Consider the following 22,355-nt stretch of genomic DNA (forward strand, 5'->3'; position numbering starts at 1 on the left):
CACTTACCTCTTTGAGAAGAAATAGGAGACGCACTTCAGCAGGTAATGGGAAACCTGAATCAGAAAAACAGTAGAACTATTATATAAATATCTAATTTTTACTTTGTGTTAAATGTAAAAATTAGTAACTCACAGTCAGATTTGAAGTTTTCTGCTTTACATATAGGGTCATGACATTTTTGATACCAAACTTCATTTTTCAGGTCAACCAAAATCCTTTACATTAAAAAAAGAAAAGAAGAAAATATTATTTACTATCTAGACTTGATAGAAAACAAAATTCAGCTACATGCCATTTACAAGAGATATGCCTAAGACTTAGAGATGGAGAAAAGTAAAAGGATGAAAATAGACACTTGGCAAACCACGGTTGCCAAAAGTATCACACAAAATGAACTTCAGGGCAAAAATTACATACTGACAAAAGTTCCTCCCAGGAATATACAATTCCCAACTTCTACCCACCAAATAAGAAAGCCTCGAAATATGTGAGCAAAACTGACAACTTCAAGGGTAAACAAATCTTCAACCATAAATCAAGATTTTAAAAAAACCATTCTTTTGATAATTGATACCAAACAACTCCCCAAAACTCAGGATATCAAAAATTTGAGAATTTAAAACAATTATAAAAATTGACTATGCTAGGTACAACATGAATCATCAAATTTAAAAGTATTCATTCACACAACACATTCTCTGACCACAAAGCAAATTTAGAAATAAGCAACAAAAAGACAGCTAACTAAAACTCATAACTTAGAAATTTAAAACATTTTTCTTAATAACCAAATGACTCGAGGAAAAACCATGATGGAAATTAGAATATGCTTAGAACTGAATGGAACTGAAATTACATATTAAAATATGTGAGGGGAATTCCCTGGCAGTCCAGTGGTTAGGATTCCACACTGTCACTGCCGAGGGCCCAGGTTCAATCCCTGGTCAGGGAACTACGATCCCACAAGCCGCATGGTGGGCACCCCCCCAAAATAAATAAAAAATAAAATATGTGAAACAGAGCCAAAGTGATCTTTAGAAAGAAATTTAGAATCCTAAAAGCTTATTTACAAAAAAAATGGCTAAACACAACTTACTTAGAGAATTAACAGAATAAACCTTAATAAATTAAAAGGCAGGAAGTAATAAAGCAAAAATTTAGAAAAATCATCAAGGACAAAATGTGAAGACTAATAAAATTCTTTCAAGATTAAACAAAAAAAGGTAAAGACAGGGGCTTCCCTGGTGGCGCAGTGGTTGAGAGTCTGCCTGCCAGTGCAGGGGACACGGGTTCGGGCCCTGGTCTGGGAGGATCCCGCATGCCGCGGAGCGGCTCGGCCCGTGGGCCACGGTTGCTGGGCCGGTGCGTCTGGAGCCTGTGCTCGGCAGCGAGAGGGGCCGCGATGGTGAGAGGCCCGCGCACCGCGATGGGGAGTGGCCCCCGCTTGCCACGGCTGGAGAAAGCCCTCGCACAGAAACGAAGACCCAACAAAGCCATACATACATACATACATACATAAAAAGAATGTAAGCAGACAAGAATAGCATTAAAAAAAATTTAGGGGGGCTTCCCTGGTGGCGCAGTGGTTGAGAATCTGCCTGCCAATGCAGGGGACACGGGTTCGACCCCTGGTCTGGGAAGATCCCACATGCCACGGAGCAACTGGCCCCGTGAGCCACAACTACTGAGCCTGCGCGTCTGGAGCCTGTGCTCAGCAACAAGAGAGGCCGCGATGGTGAGAGGCCCGCGCACCGCGATGAAGAGTGGTCCCCACTTGCCACAATTAGAGAAAGCCCTCGCAGAGAAACGAAGACCCAACACAGTCATAAATAAATAAATAAATAAATAAATAAAAGAACGTGAATTTAAAAAAAAAAAAAAAAAAATTTAAAAAATTTTTTAAAAAAAGCAAAAATAATTAAAAAAAAAAGTAAAGACATAAATGTTATTAGAAATTGAGATATAACTACAAATGCAAAATATACTAAAAATATACTATTATCAACTTTTTCCAGTAATGTTGAAAATTTTGGTAGAAGAGACAAAGTACTAGATAAGAATATACCAAACTAAGCAAACTTAAAGTTACAGAAAACCCAAACAATCCTATAACCACTAAAAAAATTTTTTTTAATTTGATTAAGTAGTTTAAAATCTTCCCACATTTCACAGAAAAGGAAACATAAAATGGTTAACAGTCTATGTGGTCTTGGGACATTTACCAAGGAGAGAAAAATGCTGGAAACCCAGTCTAATGGCCCCATAAACATTCCAATAATAGACTTCCTAATAAACAGACTAATGCTACAGTTCCCAAACTGTACACCAAAGTGCCCCAGAGGGACGTAGGATATTTATATCTTTCTGGGGAAATGGTGATAACACATCTGTCAAGCACCCCGCAAACTACTTGCTTGTAATTCATAGCTTCAATTTATCACCTTTCTTCATTCCTTTCAGTGATGTCCTATCTTTGTAGAGCTGGGGTTTTTGGTGGTGGCTGTGATGAAAAGTACCATAAATGTGGAATGAGACGTGACGGTGAGGGTGGCAGTGTCCAGCCTAATTCCAAGGTTTAAGAGTTTATGTATGCAATGTTCAAAAGGACACACATCCCATTAATAATTATATTTAAGAAGGTTCAAAAGGTCCAAACTTCCAGGTATAAGTCAGTCAGTCATTGGGATATAATGTACACATGGTGACTATAGTTAATACTAGTGTATTACATATTTGGAAATTGGTAAGAGTAAATCTTAAAAGTTCTCATCACAGAAAAACAGAATTTTAACTGCATCTATGCATGGCGATGGATGTTAACTAGACTTATTGTGGAGATCATTTTGCAATCATGTTGTACACCTGAAGCTAATGTAATGTTATGTCACTTATACCTCAATTTTAAAAAATGAAATACAAATATTTTCTTTCAATTGATGAACATTTTTTTTCAAAGAGCTACTAAATTATTAGGACAAATACTAAGTTGCTTGAAACTGATTAATAAACAAACTGTTAGGTATTTCTTTTGTCCTTGGAGCAATGTGAAAAAATTATTACGATACTGAGGGCAACATAACAGAGTCTGGAACCAATGGCAATTTGCTAAGTTGAGAGTCCTTATCTACGTAGAATGTTCTTCGCAGGATGTTTCTGCATATGGTAAACAAACCTAGAGTCTATGGATTTATGAGGCATGGTTCCCTGGACATGTCACACATGCTATGTAACTATGAATATAAAAGATGTTTTATAACCTCAGTGCTCCCTGCTGTGTACAGTGACTGCTCACTTCTGCCTCAGCTTTCAGCCTGAGTTAGTTAGAGAAAGCATCCAGTGCAGGAAGGACCCGGGTCGCCGTGCCAGACGTCCCAGGCCCCACTCTTGCTTCACCTGTGCCTTTGCTTCCTTATGTCTTTAAAGCTACTAGTAAAGCTTATCATTGGGTAAGATCTCTGATTTGTATGAGTGAGGTTTGACAATCCAATCCTCAAATTTGTTAGTAATCAGGGAAATTCAGATGAAAACCATAATACCATTTTAAACTCACCAGATTAGCAAAACAAATTTTTTAAATCTAACAATAATAAAGTTTTGGTAAGAATACGGAGCAGTACAAAATCTGAAAACACTGCTGGTGGGAGTGTAAAGTAGCGTGACCATTTGGGAAAATAATTTATTATCTAATAAAATTAAATATGTGTATATTCTATGACACAGCAGTTCTAGTTTTAGAAATATTTTGAAAAACGTGCATATGTGCACTAAGTGATATATACAAGACTATTTGTAGCTTCACTGTTTATAGCAGCAAGCCAAATGTCCATAGTAGGACAATAGATGAACTGGTATATTTATATTTGTATAATGACATCATATACAATGATGAAAACAAGAATAAGCAACAGCTACATGCTGCAGTATAGTATGGATGAACCTCACAAATACAATGCTGACAAAAAAAGCAAGTCAAAGGATGCAATTTACCTAAGATTCAAAAAAATGTAAAATGAAATACATTGTTTGGAGATACAAATATATATGGAAAAACCATAAAGAGAAGCAAGGGAAAGATTAACACAAAATCCAGGATAATAGCTATAATCTCTAAAGAAACGGGGGCTGGGCCCACAAGGTACTTCTGAGGTTTGGATAAATTTTGTTTCTTATGGCGAGTGGCAGATATGGCAAGTTATCGTTTTAGTATTAGTTCTTAAAATGTACATATATCAATACATTATATACACACTTTTATATATGATGTATCTCACAGTTAAGAGAAAGAATACATTGTGGATACATAATACAACCTGGTAATTCTTCATTAAGAAATATATAGCAACCTGAGTATCTCAAGAAGTTAAAAGATGATCATTGTATGATAATGATTTTCTGGCAAACTTTCATGCATAGAAAAAAGACTAGAAAGATACACCAAAATCTTAACCATAGTTATTACTGGTTCTGGGACTATGGGTGGTCTTTTCTTTTGTGTTTTTCTGTTATAGCTTTGTGCATTGAGCATATAGTTTTTAAAGTTTTTTTTCTTTACTGAATTAATCTACATATATAGTATAGCACTGAATAATAATATCTAAGATGTTTTCCAGCTTTCTAACAAAAGCTTCATGATCATTTTCTCACATCTGCCCCATGTGCTATAAAAGCTTGATATATCTAAGTCTGAGCTTTGACATTATGTATTAAAACATAGCAAAATTTCTCACATCATAAATGATAACTACTGGGTTTCTATTTTATCCCTATTCTAAATATTTCCTTATATGATTTAAAATTCTTCTGATTTTACTTCTTCCTTTACTTCCTCTCCTTTTGCCAGGGGCATTTAAAAGAAAACTCTAAAAACAGGGCCTGGCATATACAGCAAGCACCCAATAAATACTGGTTCCCTTCTATACCATTCTTTGTCTTGAACATGTTAACATAACCTTAACTCCAATTCTTAAACACTGACGGAGTAGTTTCCTTCTTGTCCAAATTTGCTCACTTTTGATCTAGACTCCATAGGTGTCAAGGGCCAATGGCTACTACCTCTCATTTCTTTCTAGCCCCACTTAATTCTACTTTAGTTTCCTCAAGATTTTACTATTTATTTAAGGGATTATTTTACCAAATAAAGTACAGATAAAGATATGTGCTAGAGGCAAGGTAATAAGATACTCAAATATTAAAAAACACAAACCAAATAAAATATAAATTGAATTACAACTAAATCTGTTATAACAAAATCATTTTTATATTCTCATCTTTAAAAATTATAAACATTTAAAATATAATACTGGTTAAACACACAGAACTCATTAACAAACAATATTACTTACATGATATTATTACTCTTGTGGGCTCTTCCAATGTTTTCACACCAGCGGTATTTACAAATATCATAAACCAATAATTCTTCCAGGAAAAAGTAGTTCCAACGCCGAATTCCTGAACCACAAATAATGTTTCTAAAGATACTATTATTGTATCATATAACAGTTAATTAAGAATAAGATTATGTTTACCTCCTTTAATGCCATTTTTATTCACCAACAAGAGAACAAATTGATCAATTTCGGGGTAAGGTGAACACTGAAAACCTTCAATGGTTTCTACTGCAACAAAAAGAAAAATTAATTATAAATCATAATGGCTAAAAGATGAGGAGTTAAATTTTAAGTTGTTTAGTACAACTATGGGTTTTGCAACCTGCCCCTGCCAGTTTGTTTTGGGTTTTTTTGGCCTTCTCTGCAATTTGTCTTTTAGTCAGTCATGGATTCTTACAAGGAAGCAGGTAAAATTCAGAGCTCTCAATTAAATCAAATTTTAGCTAATTTGCATAAAAAGCATTTAGTATCACTTCAGTTGCTTGCTTCATTCTGATAAAGAGAAAAGCAGCCCCTTGCATCCAGGAGCTGTCCTAGTATTATCACTGAGGCCTTGGTGTTGCTACAAGCTGGCTGGGGACTCACAGCTCAGCCCTGGTGTTCTATTAATCATAAACTATTTCATAGAACTTCATCAGATAAGGTCACTCTGTGGCCATGATGATTCAAGACAAAAATGAACACCACTCTGTAATCATGTGTGAACACAGACAAAACATGAACATTTTCCAAACCACAAAAATGACCAAACGCCCACCTATCTTGTCTAATGTTAAGTAGCTGCTCCTTCTTTACCAATTGTAGCTTTAGTCTCCCTGTAGTCGGCCTTCCTTCTAGATAAGATTTATCAAGATATCTAATCATAAAATTGTCACTGACAGCACCCAATTCAAAACAAACACACTTCCTTGGAGACTTCAAAAGCATCTAACTGAGGCCTGAATCCTGTAAGTCCTTTCTAACACCCTCTCACTGAGATGCCCCCAGTTTCCTATGGTGTGCAGGATTCTCCACCGTGGTGACCAGTAATAAACTCAGCTTACCACAGGTGTGTTCTCCAGTGCTCTTTAGCTGTAGAGCACTGACATTCATTATATTTTCTATGTAAGACTCTAATGGAAAAATTAAAAATAATTTATTTAAAATCTTACTTAAATTTAAAGACAGAATACACTTCTTAAAATAAAGCCTGATTTCACTTACAAAAATAGTACACAGGGGCTTCCCTGGTGGCGCAGTGGTTGAGAGTCTGCCTGCCAATGCAGGGGACAAGGGTTCAAGCCCTGGTCTGGGAAGATCCCACATGCCGCGGAGCAACTAGGCCCGTGAGCCACAACTACTGAGCCTGCGCGTCTGGAGCCTGTGCTCCACAACAAGAGAGGCCGTGATAATGAGAAGCCCGCGCACCGCGATGAAGAGTGGCCCCCACTTGCCGCAACTAGAGAAAGCCCTCGCACAGAAACAAAGACCCAACACAGCCATAAAATAAATAAATAAATAAAAATTAAAAAAAAATAATAGTACACATAATTTAAGAAATTTTGGGAAATATATTACAGCAGAAATGAGAGGAATAAACTCTAAATCAATGTCTAGAAATAACTGTTAAACAACCAGAGGAAAATAAACATAAAATGTTATCCATATTTTTAAAATAAACCTGTGATCATACCTCACATATAATTTTGAGTCTTAACGTCATAAATGGGCATTTTTCATATTATATAGGCTTTATAAATTTAAATCAAATGGCTACAGAGTATTTTACAGTATGTAACCAATCCCATTTTGTTATACATTTAAATTTTCAGTTTCACTATTATAAATGATGATAGCCCAAGATATGTGTATAAAAATATTTACTGGAGAGTTTATATATATCTTAGAAAAAGATCTATATTTTCTTCAGCATAGGAATGAAGAACACATAGATTTTGTGAAAAATTGTATGGCCATTAAAAGAATGCAGAAGCTCTCCATATACTGGAAATATAGGAAAAGTTCTGCTGGGTTAAATAGGCAGTTATTAACAGTGGTTACCCATCTTTGATTGTGGACAGAGGGGTGAAGAGAACTTTTTTCATTTTAATATGTGTTTATTTTATATAAACAATCTAACATTTTCATATTTTTCCCCAAAACACCATAAAATGAAAATTAGTAAAGAAGCTTTAAAATACATCAATATTTACACTTTTCCATTTTGGATAGAAACCCAGTTGTTCTGAAGGATCAGTACATGTGAATACTTAAGATTTAAGATTTATAAGCAAAATAAATTTTGCATCCTTAAATTTCCATAAGAAATTGTTTTCTTAAAATTACCTGAAGTACTGGTATGGTTAAAATACTCAACTCGTTTTTGTTTATTTTGAGATATGTCACATGTCAGAATTCGTAAAGTATCTGAGAATCTGAAGAAGAAAATATGTACAACAAAAAGTAACATATTAGAATTAAAGAGACGTGACTACAGAAAGGACACAATTTCAAATAGCTTCATAATAAAATCCTTTGTTCAACAGATAACTGTTCTAGGATATTTATGCCACATTTGCCTATAAAAGCACCAATCCAACCCGTACAAAAAAAGAGTAGTTTGGTGATCATTTGAAACTGATGCTTTCCTCTACTACAGAATGAATCAGAAGACTCTAGGACTGCTGAAGCTGCAGAATGAACTATTCCCCAAACATACAGAGCCTTTGAAATTTATGTTAACAATAATTTTAAAAGTCTGGATAATAAGAAGAAAAAATGAGGGATGAAAGCAAAGGGAAAATAGATTAAAATTAACTGAAAGCAAAAATACATTCATAACCATAAAGAATTTAGCCTTTATGTCAGAAAGAAAAATACCTGATATTTAGTTGGATACACAAATGACAATTAAGATAACTCTACTCAGTAGAAGAACTCTCCACTTCTGTAAAATTAATATTGAAACTACAAAAGAAATGAGATTTGGTAATCAAGAGATTACCTGTACTTCAGGCTGTCATTAGAGACCAGCTGTGTTACTTTTCCCATACCTGACAGAATGTGACCTTATTCTGGTGCCAACAACAGTGGGGAGCAAGAATCATGTAATTTTTAGGACCATACTACCTCTAGAATCTCAGATATGACGAATAATTAACATTTATTGAGCAGAGACCATGTGTCAGGCGCTGTTGTAAGCACACACATACAGCTCTTATTTAATCCTTACAACTCCACGAAATAAATGTTAATATTATTTCCATTTTAAAGGTAAGGAAACTGAGACTTTGATGTTACTTCTAAGATTTGTTATGAAAACTCAAATAGTCCATAAATATATAGAGAAAAACAACACATCTTCCCACCCTCCTGAGTAACCGCTATCAAGTCGACATTTGGACACAACTTTCCCTATGGCAGTGTATTTTAAGTATTTTTATTAAGATTTATCTCTATGGAATTTCTCTTTAAAATTATATGTAGGAAAGGCAAAAAGGAGAAGAATCAGAACAAGTTAATTCAGCAAGGCAATTTAGTCTAATCTTTAACCACATGTCCTACACTAACAAAAATTGCCAGCCCAGAGTGAAGGGGAATAAAGGCATATATTTCTGTTGAAAGATGTCTTTCACACTTTTTAAAAATGACCGAAACATGGGAATTTAAATGTTCATTAACAGAACTGACAATAGAGTATATCAGTATAATGGAAAATTATACAGACATCAACAATTTTATTTACAATTTACTGTTAGTAATTAACTTGACAAATATTCATGACATAATGCTGAGTGGATAAAACAGGTGACATAACCATATAAATAATGATCTCAAGAAATATGTTTGAAATGAAGGAGCTATGTAAATTATATTTCTGTATGTGCATATATAAAAAGAAAATTAAATGTTAACAGTAATTACATTTCCAAATGCAATACAAGTCATTTTTCATTCTTATAGAATAATCATTTTAGAAAAACTGGAAAATGTATCAAATATAATCATAAAAGGATATAAAGAGAAAAATAAGTGGTTAAAAAATAACTTTTAATATATTATTTAGTTAGTGGACAAAAAAGAAGTTAACCTAGAATTTTTAAGAAATGACTCTTTTACTCAAGATATAAAAAATTTATACAATTCACATTTTAGTAACATACAGTGCCATTCACTGCTTAATAAATATTCATGAACACACAATGATTTAATTCTGGTCCTGTATACCTGACATTGCTGACCAAAGCAGAGAGGAAATATTGATTTTCTATGGAAATATTCTTCGATTGTATAGGGTAAAATTTGTTATCTTCAGCAACCTCCAAAGGCACATACTTTCCTATTTTTGATGATTTATACAGTCGAAAGTTTCTATTTCTTGTATAAACTCCTGTATCAAAAATTAATAAAACAATATGAATGCATGTTTTCAGTGATTTGTTTTTATAGTCAGCAAATATTAAGTTAATTCTGTACAGTATTATTAGAGAAAACACCTGGTTGTGGTTCAAGATGGTGACACAGGAAGATCCTGAACACTCTCCTTCTCCCAGGGACACACTGAATCTACAGCTGTACATGAACAATTTCCTGTGGAAAAAAATCTGAAAACCAGAGGAACGGCCCCTTCACATCAGGCAAACGAGAGGGAAGTCACACAGAAGCAGACAGGAAAGGCTGAGAGGCGCTCTCACCATAAACCCCACCCCAGGCACGGCAGCACGCAGTCAGAAGGGAACGCAAACCCGGAACTTCTCCCCAAGGCGTACAGGGTTCATACCCCACATCAGGCACCCCAACTTTTAAGACCAGCACCTGACAGATGAGCCCTCCAAACACCTGGATTTGAAGACCAACTGGGCTCACACCCACGAGACCCACAGGGCCATGAAAACTGAAAACGGCTCTTAAAGGGCTCACATGCAGACTCACCTGCCCCAGGGTCAAGTGCGGAAGCAGCCCGTTGAAAAGCGCCCACTCGTTATGTGAAAGAGACTCATTTACTAATTTTAAAGCACTGGTCTGAGGGGCAAGGTCCTGTGGGGATATTCTCTAAGGATGGAGGCTGGTGGGCACCACCTTCCTTGATAAGGATGGAGCCTGGTGGGCTCTCCTTCTGCCTTGCTAAAGCTGGAGGGAGCCATCTTTCTTTTTTATTTTATCAGCAGGTACCGTCTTCATGCCACCCCTCAGCCTTGCCCCAGCAGTGGGGGCCATCTTTGTGCTCTCCCTCTGCCGGGATCCAGAGTGCCAGTGGCTCCCAGAGGGGAGCTTCTACACACATCTGCTGCCCTGGTTTTCACACCTGGTGACACGGTTTCTGTGGCTACCATCCAGATACCCCTTGATCTCCTGGCTCTAGAGGTTAGGGAAGCTTGTGATCCTGGGTCCCACGGAGCTATAACAATCAGAGAGACAGCTCTTGGTAGACTACCACTCCCAGAGTACTGCACAGACAGCAGACTTAAACACACCCCCCAGTCTTTCTAACAAAGAGGCCTATTTGCTTGTCCTGGAGCTTAGGGGCTCTTAGGGAATGGAGGCCAGTGGACACCGTCTTTGCACTCTCCCTCCACCTCACTACAGCTCACCAGTATCTCTCAGAAAGGAGCTTATACACTCATCTGGAGCCCCAATTTTTGTGACTCCTGCCCAGCCAGACGGCCTGGCTCTGGTGACTAGCAGGGCTTAAGCTTGTGGTCCCACAGGAGTGCATATATTTGCATTCTTTAAAAGCTGCTGCCTGAAGGTCTGGCTTCCAACCAGCTTGAATCTAGGTGCTGACTGAGATCCTCCCCTTTGGGGCACTGACTGGTCTTGGCACACACTCAGTTACTAGGAGCTATTAAAAATATAATAGGCTGCTTGGACAAGCACAGAGATTTGTGACAACATGAGCTAGGACAGGACTGAAAAAGTTCACCTTCTACACAAGGCCAACCCTTCAAGACTGGGAGAAGTGGCTGTTTCATCTAATGGATAGAAACCAACACAGAGAGTCAAGCAAAATGAAGAAACACAGGAATATATTCCAAATGAAAGAACAAGATAAAACCTCAGGGAAAAAAATCTTAATGAAATGGAGAAAAGTAACTCACCTGATAAAGAGTTCAAAATAATGGTCATGAAGATGCTTGCTGAACTCAGGAAAGAATGGAGGAACACGATGAGAACGTCAACAAAGAGAAAATATAGAAAAGTACCAAACAGAAATCAAAGAACTGAAGAATACCATAAGTGAACTGAAAAATACACTACAGGGGTTCTACGGCAGACTAGATGAAGGAAAAGAGAGGATCAGTGAACTCGAACACAGGGCAGAGGAACTCACCCAATCAGAGCGGCAAAAAAAGAAAAGAATAGAAAAAAAGTGAGACTGCTTAAGGGATTTATGGGACATCAAGCAGACTAACATTCACATTAAAGGAGTCCTAGGGGAAAAAAAGAGAGAGACAGAAAGGAACAGAAAACTTACTTGAAGAAATAATGGCTGAAAACACCCCTAACCTGGGGAAGGAAACAGACATACAGATACAGGAAGCCCAGAGAGTTCCAAATAAGATCAATCCAAAGAGACCCATACCAAGACACATCATAATTAAAATGCCAAAAGTTAAAGGGAAAGAATCTTTTTTTTTTTTAATTTTATTTATTTATTTATGGCTGTGTTGGGTCTTCGTTTCTGTGTGAGGGCTTTCTCTAGTTGCGGCAAGTGGGGGCCACTCTTCATCGCGGTGTGCAGGCCTCTCACTATCGTGGCCTCTCCCGTTGCGGAGCACAGGCTCCAGACGTGCAGGCTCAGCAATTGTGGCTCACAGGCTTAGTCGCTCCGCGGCATGTGGGATCTTCCCAGACCAGGGCTCGAACCCATGTCCCCTGCATTGGCAGGCAGATTCTCAACCACTGCGCCACCAGGGAAGCCCAAAGGAAAGAATCTTAAAGTACCAAGAGAAAAAAAACTTGTTACATACAAGGGAACCCCCATAAGACTATTACCCCAGAAGGGTGTGGTAAGATATATTCAGTCTGGCTGACATAAAAAAAAAATTTCCAACCAAGAATACTCTACCTGGCAAAGTTATCATTTATAATTGAAGGAGAAAGAGTAAAATAAAGGCTAAAGGAGTTCATCACCACTAAACCAGCCTTGTAAAAATATTAAAGGGACTTTCTTAAACTGAAAAAATAAAAGGGGTGTTAATTAGTAACAAGAAAACATATGGGGACTTCCCTGGTGGTCCAGTGGTAAAGAATCCACCTTCCAATGCAGGGGACGCAGGTTCAATCTCTGGTCAGGGAACTAAGATGCCCCATGCCGCAGGGTAACTAAGCCCACGTGCGCCACAACTGCTGAGCTCACGCACCTCAACTAGAGAGCCCGTGTGCCACAAACTATAGAGCCTACGTGCTCTGGAACCCAAACACCACAACTACAGAGCCCACGTGCCCTGGAGCCTGTACGCCACAACTAGAGAGATAAAACCCACACGCCACAACTAGAGAGAAACCCATGCACCACAATCAAAGATCCCGCGTGCCACAACTAAGACCTGACACACCAAAAATAAATAAATAAATAAGTCTTTTAAAAAAAAATGAAAGTATAAATCTCACTGGTAAAGGTAAATATATAGTAAAGGTAGTGGATTAAGACTTACAAAACTAGGGACATCCCTGGTGGCACAGTGGTTAAGAATCCGCCTGCCAATGCAGGGGACACGGGTTCGAGCCCTGGTCTGGGAAGATCCCACATGCCACAGAGCAACTAAGCCCATGTGCCACAACTACTGAGCCTGTGCTCTACAGCCCATCAGCCACAACTACTGAGCCCACATGCCACAACTACTGAAGCCCACGTGCCTAGAGCCCGTGCTCCACAACAAGAGAAGCCACCGCAATGAGAAGCCCGCGCACCGCAACGAAGAGTAGCCCCCGCTCGCCACAACTAGAGAAAGCCCGCGCGCAGCAACGAAGACCCAACGCAGCCAAAAAAATTAAATAAATTTATAAAAAAAGAAAAAAGACATATAAAACTAGTATGAAGGTTAAAAGACAAAAGTAGTAAAAATAACTACAATAATTAAGGGATAAACAAGATATAAAATGTGACATCAAAAGCGTGGAGTGGGAGTAAATATTAAGAGATTTAGAATGTGCTCAAACCTAAGTTGTTATCAACTTAAAATAGACTGTTAGGGGCTTCCCTGGTGGCACAGTGGTTGAGAATCTGCCTGCCAATGCAGGGGACACGGGTTCGAGCCCTGGTCTGGGAGGATCCCACATGCCGTGGAGCAACTAGGCCCGTGAGCCACAATTACTGAGCCTGCGCGTCTGGAGAGGCCGCGATAATGAGAGGCCCCGCGCACCGCGATGAAGAGTGGCCCCCACTTGCCACAACTAGAGAAAGCCCTCGCACAGAAACGAAGACCCAACACAGCCATAAATAAATAAAATAGTGTTTAAATAAATAAAAACAAAAATAAAAAGCCAGCTTGTATATCACCTGCTCTTTAAAAAAAAAAAAAAATAGACTGTTATAAGTTGTTATATGCAAGCCTCATGGTAACCACAAAGTAAAAACCTATAGTAGATAATACTCAAAATGACAAAAGGAAACTAAGCATACCACTAGAAAAGGCATCAAACCACAAAGGGAGAGAGCAAGAAAAGTAGAAGGGAACAGAGGAACTACAAAACAGCAGAAAACTATTAACAATATGGCAATAAGTACATACCTATCAATAATTAAGTGTAAATGGACTAAATTCTCCAATCAAAAGATACAGAGTGGCTAAATGAATAAAAAAACAAGACCTATCTATATGCTGCCTACAAGAGATGCACTTCAGACATAAGGATAAACACAGGCTGAAAGTGAAGGGGTAGAAAAAGGTATTCCGAACAAATGGAAGCAAAAAGAAAGCTGGAATAGCTATATTTGTATCAGACAAAATAGACTTAAAACCAAGACTATAATAAGAGACAAAGAAGGGCATTATGTAATGATAACTGATAAAGGGATCAATACAAGAAAAGGACATTTGTAAATGCTTATATACACCCAACATAGGAGCATCTAAATATATAAAGCAAATATTAACAAACCTAAAGGGAGAAATAGACAGCAATACAATAATAGCAGAAAAATTTAATACCCCACTTACATCAATGGATAGAGCATCCAGAAAGAAAATCAGTAAGGAAATATTAGCCTTAAAGGACACATTAGATCAGATGGACTTTACAGAACATTCCATTCAAAAGCAACAGAATACACATTCTTCTGAAATGCACATGGAACCGTCTCCAGGACAGATTATATGTTAGGCCACAAAGCAAGTCTTAACAAATTTAAGAAGACTGAAATCACATCAAGCATCTTTTCTGACCACAATGGTGTGAAACTAAAAATTAATTACAAGAAGAAAACTGGAAAATTCACTTGTATGTGGAGATTAAATAACATGCTAATGAGTAAACAATGGGTCAACAAAGAAATTAAAGGAGAAATAAAAAAATACCTTGAGATAAAAGAAAATGGAGGGCTTCCCTGGTGGTGCAGTGGTTGAGAATACACCTGCCAATGCAGGGGACACGGGTTCGATCCTTGGTCCGGGAAGATCCCACATGCCGCGGAGCAACTAAGACCGTGCACCACAACTACTGAGCCTGTGCTGTAGAGCCCGTGAGCCACAACTACTGAGCCCACGCGCTGCAACTACTGAAGTCCGCGTGCCTAGAGCCCGTGCTCCACAACGAGAGAAGCCACCACAATGAGAAGCCCGCGCACCACAAGGAAGAGTAGCCCCCGCTCACTGGAACTAGAGAAAGCCCCGTGCATGGCAACAAAGACCCAACACAGCCAAAAATAAATGTATAAAAAAAAAAAAAAGAAAATGGAAACACAACATACCAAAATGTACAGGATGCAACAAAAGCAGTTCTAAGAGGGAAGGTTCACAGTGATATAGGCCTACCTCAAGAAACAAGAAAAATCTCAAATAAACATCCTAAAATTATACATCAAGGAACTAGAAAAATAAAACCAAATGAAGCCCGAAGTTAGTAGACAGAAGGAAATAAAAGATCAGAGCAGAAACAAATGAAAGAGACTAAAAAAAAAAAGATCAATGAAACCAAGAGCTGGTTCTTTGAAAAGATAGACAAAATTGATAAACCTTAGGTAGATTCACCAAGAAAAAGAGAGGACTCATATAAATAAAATCAGAAATGAAAGAGTAGACATTACAACTGACACAAAGGATCATAAGAGACTACCATGAATAATTATATGCCAACAAATAGGACAACCTAGAGTAAATGAATAAATTCCTAGAAGCATACAACCTGCCAAAACTGAATCATGAAGAAATCAAAAATCTGAATGGACCAAGTACTAGTAAGGACACTGAATCAGTAAACAAAAACCTCCCAACAAAGCAAAGTCTAGGACCAGATGGCTTCAAATGTGAATTCTATCAAAGATTCAAAGAATTAGTATCAATCCTTCTCAAACTCTTTCAAAAAATAGAAGAGGGAACACGTCCAAACTTACTTTACAAGACCAACATTCCCCGATAGCAAAACTAGACAAAGATACCATAAGAAAAGAAAATTACAGGCCAATATCACTGATGAACATAGATCTAAAAATCCTCAACAAAGTATTAGCAAACCAACTTGAACACTACATTAAAAGGATCATACACCATGATCAAGTGGAATTTATTCCAGGGATGCAAGGACAGGCCAACATCCACAAATCAATCAATGTGATGTAACAACACATTAACAAATGAAGGATAAAAATCATATGATCATCTCAACAGATGCAGAAAAAGCATTTGACAAAATTCAACATCCGCTTATGATAAAAACTTTCAATAAAGTGGATACAGAGGAAACATACCTCAACATAAAGGCCACATATGACAAGTCCACAATTAGAAATACTCAGCAGTGAAAAACTGAAAGCTTTTCCTCTAAGATCAGGAACAAGACAAGGACGCACACTCCCGTCATTTTTATTCAATGTAGTATTTGAAGTCCTAGCCACAGCACTTAGGCAAGAAAAGGAAAAAGGCATCCAAATTGTAAAGGAAGAAGTAAAACCGTCATTGTTTGCAGATATATTGTATACTTGTATACTTGATATTATACAGGTCTGCCTCAACTAACAACTGGTTACATCCCAACAAATAAGTTGAAAACGCATTTAATACACCTAACCTACTGAATATCATAGCTTAGCCTAGCCTACGTTAAATGTGCTCAGAACACTTACATTAGCCTACAGTTGGGCAAAATCATCTAACAGAAAGCCTATTCTGTAATAAAGCACTGAATACCTCATGTAATTTATTGAATAGTATACTGAAGGTAAAAAAACAGAATGGTTGTCTGGATACAAAATGATTGTGACTGATCTATCTTCATGACTGCATGGCTGGCTGTGAGCTGCAGCTCACTGTCACTGCCCAGCATCACGAGAGTATTATACCACATATCACTAGACCACAAAAAGATCAAAACTGAAAAATTCGGGCTTCCCTGGTGGCGCAGTGGTTGAGAATCTGCCTGCTAATGCAGGGGACACGGGTTCGAGCCCTGGTCTGGGAAGATCCCACATGCCACGGAGCAGCTGGGCCCGTGAGCCACAATTGCTGAGCCTGCGCGTCTGGAGCCTGTGCCCCGCAACGGGAGGGGCCGCGATGGAGAAAGGCCCGCGCACCGCGATGAAGAGCGGTCCCCGCACCGCGATGAAGAGTGGCCCCCGCTTGCCGCAACTGGAGAGAGCCCTCGCACGAACCGAAGACCCAATACAGACAAAAATAAATTAATTAATTAATTAAAAAGAAAATCCTTAAAAAAAAAAAAAAAAAAACTGAAAAATTCGAAGTATGGTTTCCACTGAATATATTACTTTTACACCACTGTAAAGTCAAAAAATTGTAAGTGGGAAAAAAAAAAAGGTAGGTCAAACCATCATTAAGTCAGGAATCATATGTAGAAAACCCTAAAGACTCTACCAAAAAAATGTTAGAATAAATGAATTCAGTAAAGCCACAGGATACAAAATCAATATACAGAAATCTGTGGTGTTTCTATACACTAATAAACTACTGAAAGAGAAAACAATCCCACTTACAACTGCATCAAAAAGAACAAAGTATCTAGGAATAAATTTAACCAAAGAGGTGAAAGACCTGTACACTGAAAGCTACAGGCATACTTCAGAGCTACTGTGGGTTCAGTTCCAGAACACCACAATAAAAGCAAATATCAGAATAAAGTCACACGAATTTTTTTCGCTTCCCAGTGCTTATAAGTTATGTTTATATTATATTATAGTCATTAAGGGTGTAATAGCAGTCTTTAAAAATATACATACCTTAAGAAATACTTTATAACTAAAAAAATGCTAACCACCATCTGAGCCTTCAGCGAGTCATAGTAGTAACATCAAAGATCACTAATCATAGATCATCAAAACAAGTAATAATGAAAAAGTATAAAATATTGCAAGAATTACCAAATGTGAAACAGACACAAAGTGAGCAAATGCTGTTGGAAAAATTGCGATATCAGTGGTTGACTCAGGGCTGTCACAAACCTTTAATTTGTAAAAAACACAATACCTGTGAAGTGTCACAAAACAAGGTATGCCTGTTTTATTTCCAAATTCTTATACTTGGTTGTCAACGGTGCTAGAAAGATATGCAATACAGGAGGAACACTTCCTATTCTCAGCCTGATTGGCCTGGTAATCTTGCTTATAGCTTAAACCTACTTTTCTTCAACTTGTAGACACTGAAACTCTCTGAGTTGCTCTAACCATCAATGGCAAAAATGCTGCTCTTATGGCTTTTCAAATCACAAGCTAGAACTCAACATAAAAATGAGGTTCATTTCACCAAATTGGAGCTCAGCTGAATTAGGGGTCCTGACTGGCCTGTGTGTTACCTAAACAGGCTGAGGTCTTGTGCCAGTACTTCATATATCCTCAGATTCAGAGACCAGAAGCAAGCAGGGCAGAAGAGAGCACAGCTGAAGCAGCCACCAGTTTTATCATAGTAGGAAGTTGATGAAACAACCCCTGCAAAGCTCTTCAGTGCAGAAAACGCCAGGCTTACTTTGCCACCTAATAGCTCCATTTTTACATTGTACCTTTTTTTTTTTTTTTTTTAAAGTCCAGCTTAATTTTTTTTTTTTAATAGCTACTTTATTTATTTATTTATTTTTGGCTGTGTTAGGTCTTCGGTTCGCGCGAGGGCTTTCTCTAGTTGCGGCAAGTGGGGGCCACTCTTCATCGCGGTGCGGGGACCGCTCTTCATCGCGGTGCGCGGGCCTTTCTCTATCGCGGCCCCTCCCGTCGCGGGGCACAGGCTCCAGACGCGCAGGCTCAGCAATTGTGGCTCACGGGCCCAGCTGCTCCGTGGCATGTGGGATCTTCCCAGACCAGGGCTCGAACCGGTGTCCCCTGCATTAGCAGGCAGACTCTCAACCACTGCGCCACCAGGGAAGCCCGACATTGTACCTATTTTTACAATTTATTTCATCTAATTAAACCTGTCAGCAGCATTGGAGACTGCTATCCAACTGTCCCATCATGAATCCTGTGACCATTTCAGAGCAGGAGCCAGCCACAACCATTCTCTTCTGGAGCTCAGGCCAGCCTGCTGCTTATGTCCCACAGGACCCCTTTAAGATCTCCTAACAGAAACCTACTAGATTTCCCACACCTGAGCTCACTGATCACATTCTGTTAGTGACCCCAGTCGCTGTGGAGCAGTGGTGGTAGTAAGAATCCTAAGCAAAGTGACAAGTGGGCACTGACTGGCCTCTCACAGAAGTACACAAGGACAGTCCAACAGAGAGCTGTCAATTCTACTTACCTAGATCCACAAAAAGATGCTTTTCTCCTATGTTATTCTTCACAATTAAAAATGAAAGATCAGGACTGCTTTGCTTAGCTGACCCCAGCCTCTCCAGTTTCTCTGAATTCGTTGTCCAGCTCTCTCCTATATCCTCATCTGTGGACTTTTTGCTAAAGGAAATTCCTTGTTTAATTGGTGTTTCAGAAAAATGGGAAAATTCATGGCCCGTTGTCTCTGGAGTCATATCATCATCTTCACTAGCAATTAAGTGAAAAGCAGGCTCTAAAATTTTTCTCACAAAATTACCTAAAGAAAAAATAAAAAGGTTAATCTAATCCTTTTCTGAAAACTATAACAAGATCTAGGCACAAGTCTACACAGGACAATTGTACACAGTAAGGCTTCTATTTCTGGTTTTAAAACTGAGTTGTTATTATAAACTGTAATACCCCTCTCCTATACTTCCTTCCTCTTGTGTAATCTTTTACTTTTTAAATTCCCTTTGACAGGGGAGTTTGGTGTAACTTGTAAACAAATCATCTTAGAAGGGAAGGTTAATGTGAGAAGATTTGTCAATGTTGCTAGTATGGGCCTAGGCCGAATGCTCTGTCACCAAAAAGCACCATTTTAATGAATACAAATTGAGTAGAATTTACATTCACAATCAATGATTAAAGAATGCAAGGTTTACACAAGTAAACAGTGCTGCCAAGCTCTGCCACACTCTCCCTATGTCAGGATGTCAGCAAATTTCTCAGGACTTATTTTCTCTCCTTTACTCGCATGACATACCCCAAGAACCTCGACATTCACAGCCATCAGTTTAAGGTTCTTGCTCCTCCTGCCTCTCCCGATAATTGGTCATGAGCTGGGTTGTGGCCCAATAACTAAAGTGCAGAACTAAAGCAAGTAAAGACATCTGTTGTATTTCAACATTTATTCTAAGAGCTCTAAATATGAGTGGCGCTATCTTCACATAGAAAAGATGGTATGACAATCCAGAGCTTCTTTAAGCTCTCATAATTTATATGATAAAATCAAGTAACAATCTGGTTAAGCTGCTTCATGTATAACAATACTGGAGAAATGCACTACTATAAGAAAAACTTAATTTTAGTCTTTAAAATTGGTATAGTCTGGGTTTGTCACTTTATTTACCAGACAGCTTGAACCCTTAAATCATAAGATACACATGCTCTAAGTTCAAAATTCTCTTTCTCCAAATTAGACCTAATTACTTCCCTCCTCAAAGAAACAAATCCACTATCTTGTAAAACACTAAAAATCAAAATGAAAGCAAAAGCATTTGATCCTTGCAATCATATACAGACATGATTATCTCTGGAATGAGGGAAATAAGGTAAATACTGAGTAAAAAGAAATCATGATATATCAAAGGACAATAAAGCAGTTCAAACATAAATTGATAAAGTAAATTTTCCTGGAAATGTAAAATTACACCTACTTGACACCAAGAAGGCATGGCTGCAGAACCAGTTGCCAAGACTGTGCTTAGGAGGCCGGGCTAGGACGATGGATGGTGTAACCACCTTAATACTAACACTGGCTCCAGCAAACTACTCTGCTTTCTGCTGCCCTTCCCCAATAGTATCACCCTCACCTCATCATTAATATAGGGACAATTTTATTGGCTGGGAATAACTCAAAAGAACGTATCGATCATAGAAATTTCAGGTTCTATGGCAGGCTGGTAGGAAAGTATTTCAAGGAGATCAAATTTGTACATCTTGCTAACATTCTATGATCTTACACTTCCTAATTCCTCTTTCTGAAAGGTTGACAATAGGAAGTAGAAATGTCACCACGAGATACACTGAGGGAGGGGAACCAAAGTGGTGAATTTGGACTATTTCATAATCTCTGCATCTCTGGTTCTGACAGTTCATAATTTTAGAGGATCGAAGCTGCAGATGGCATCCCATTTATCAGGTCTGACTGTGTCTCTCACTCGAGCCACACTGGACTCCCACTGCTCCCCAAATTAGTCATGAACTCTTACCTCTATACTTTTGCTTATGCTGTTCTGACAGTAAAACCTTTCTTATCTTTGTCTGATGGAATTTCATTTAAAGCCCAGCTTGAATGTCAGTTGCCCTCAGAAGCTATCTGTAGCAGACACTGCTAATCACCGGTCAAATTTCCATTCTGCTTTTCTTCCTAGCAACAAATCTCCACGTTTAGCCTCGTGGCTAGGACTCAGAGTAGACTATGAGGAGTAAATAGGAATCAAAGAAATACCCTGCTTAGGACTCTACCCCTCCGCACAGACAGCAGAGCCACCTAACATTCAGTCATTCATTCAGCAAATATTAAATGACTTCTTGTATTTATGGTAGCTGCTGCTGCTACTGTTATATTATTATTACTGATAAAGACATTACTATCTGATAAGCTCTGGAAATACAATGGTGAATAAGAAACAATCCATGCCCTAAAGAAACATTAAGTAGAATAGAGAAGACAAAACAAAAACAAAAACAAGAAATTACCCCAGGAAGTGGTGAACGCTTTGACACGATAGGCACTGGGCACGCTCTGCAACCCAGAGGGAACACGAACCTAAGTCTTAGGGTTTGGGATATGACAGAAAAGGCTTCTCAGATGACAATACCTACACTGAGTCTTAACAGACCACGTGAACTGGTCAGACAGCAGCGTCAAAAAGTGCAGAGGCCTAAGGACTAGAGAAAATGTGGCCCCCGTGGGAGCTAAGTGAAGGACAGAGCTAGAAGTGCCAAGTGGTGAGAGATGAGGCCAGTGCACAACGGGCCTCATCATGCAAACTAAGACACCTGGACTTTTCCCTGAAGGCAAGGAATAATCCTGGAAGGGTTTGAGGCACACAGTGGTATAATCAAATCACTCTAGCTAGCTGACTAAAGAAGTAAGCAAGACACAGCATTTCCACTTGGGTAACTGGGTGAATGGGCATACCACTCGGATATACACCTCACAAGAGAAAGAGCAAGTCTGGGAGAAAAGATGAGGAGTCTGGTCTAGGACATGCTGAGTTTCAAGTGTCTGTGTGGGGATGTTTAATGGGAGAACAGTCTCGGCTGCAGATAAAGACTTGAGAGTCATCAACAC

At 38.5% G+C, this 22,355-nt stretch overlaps 1 protein-coding gene across 10 annotated transcripts in view; it reads right to left on the bottom strand.

Moving 5' to 3' along the window:
* PRIMPOL (primase and DNA directed polymerase) overlaps positions 1 to 22,355 on the bottom strand; it is a 41,543-nt gene that overhangs the window by 2,968 nt on the left and 16,220 nt on the right. For 7 of the 10 annotated variants that reach the window (XM_057537296.1, XM_007177864.2, XM_007177866.2 and 4 more), the window contains 7 exons: positions 19,266 to 19,553; positions 9,598 to 9,760; positions 7,717 to 7,805; positions 5,530 to 5,619; positions 5,344 to 5,452; positions 134 to 216; positions 8 to 54 (listed from right to left, as the gene is read on the bottom strand). In XM_057537296.1, coding sequence (XP_057393279.1) covers positions 8 to 54; positions 134 to 216; positions 5,344 to 5,452; positions 5,530 to 5,619; positions 7,717 to 7,805; positions 9,598 to 9,760; positions 19,266 to 19,553 — 869 coding nt within the window. The remainder of the gene's footprint in view (positions 1 to 7; positions 55 to 133; positions 217 to 5,343; positions 5,453 to 5,529; positions 5,620 to 7,716; positions 7,806 to 9,597; positions 9,761 to 19,265; positions 19,554 to 22,355) is intronic. The other 3 variants (XM_007177867.3, XM_007177869.3, XM_007177868.3) reach the window with 3 other exon arrangements.

This window comes from Balaenoptera acutorostrata, chromosome 21 (assembly GCF_949987535.1).
Source record: "Balaenoptera acutorostrata chromosome 21, mBalAcu1.1, whole genome shotgun sequence".
NCBI classification, from domain to species: domain Eukaryota; kingdom Metazoa; phylum Chordata; class Mammalia; order Artiodactyla; family Balaenopteridae; genus Balaenoptera; species Balaenoptera acutorostrata.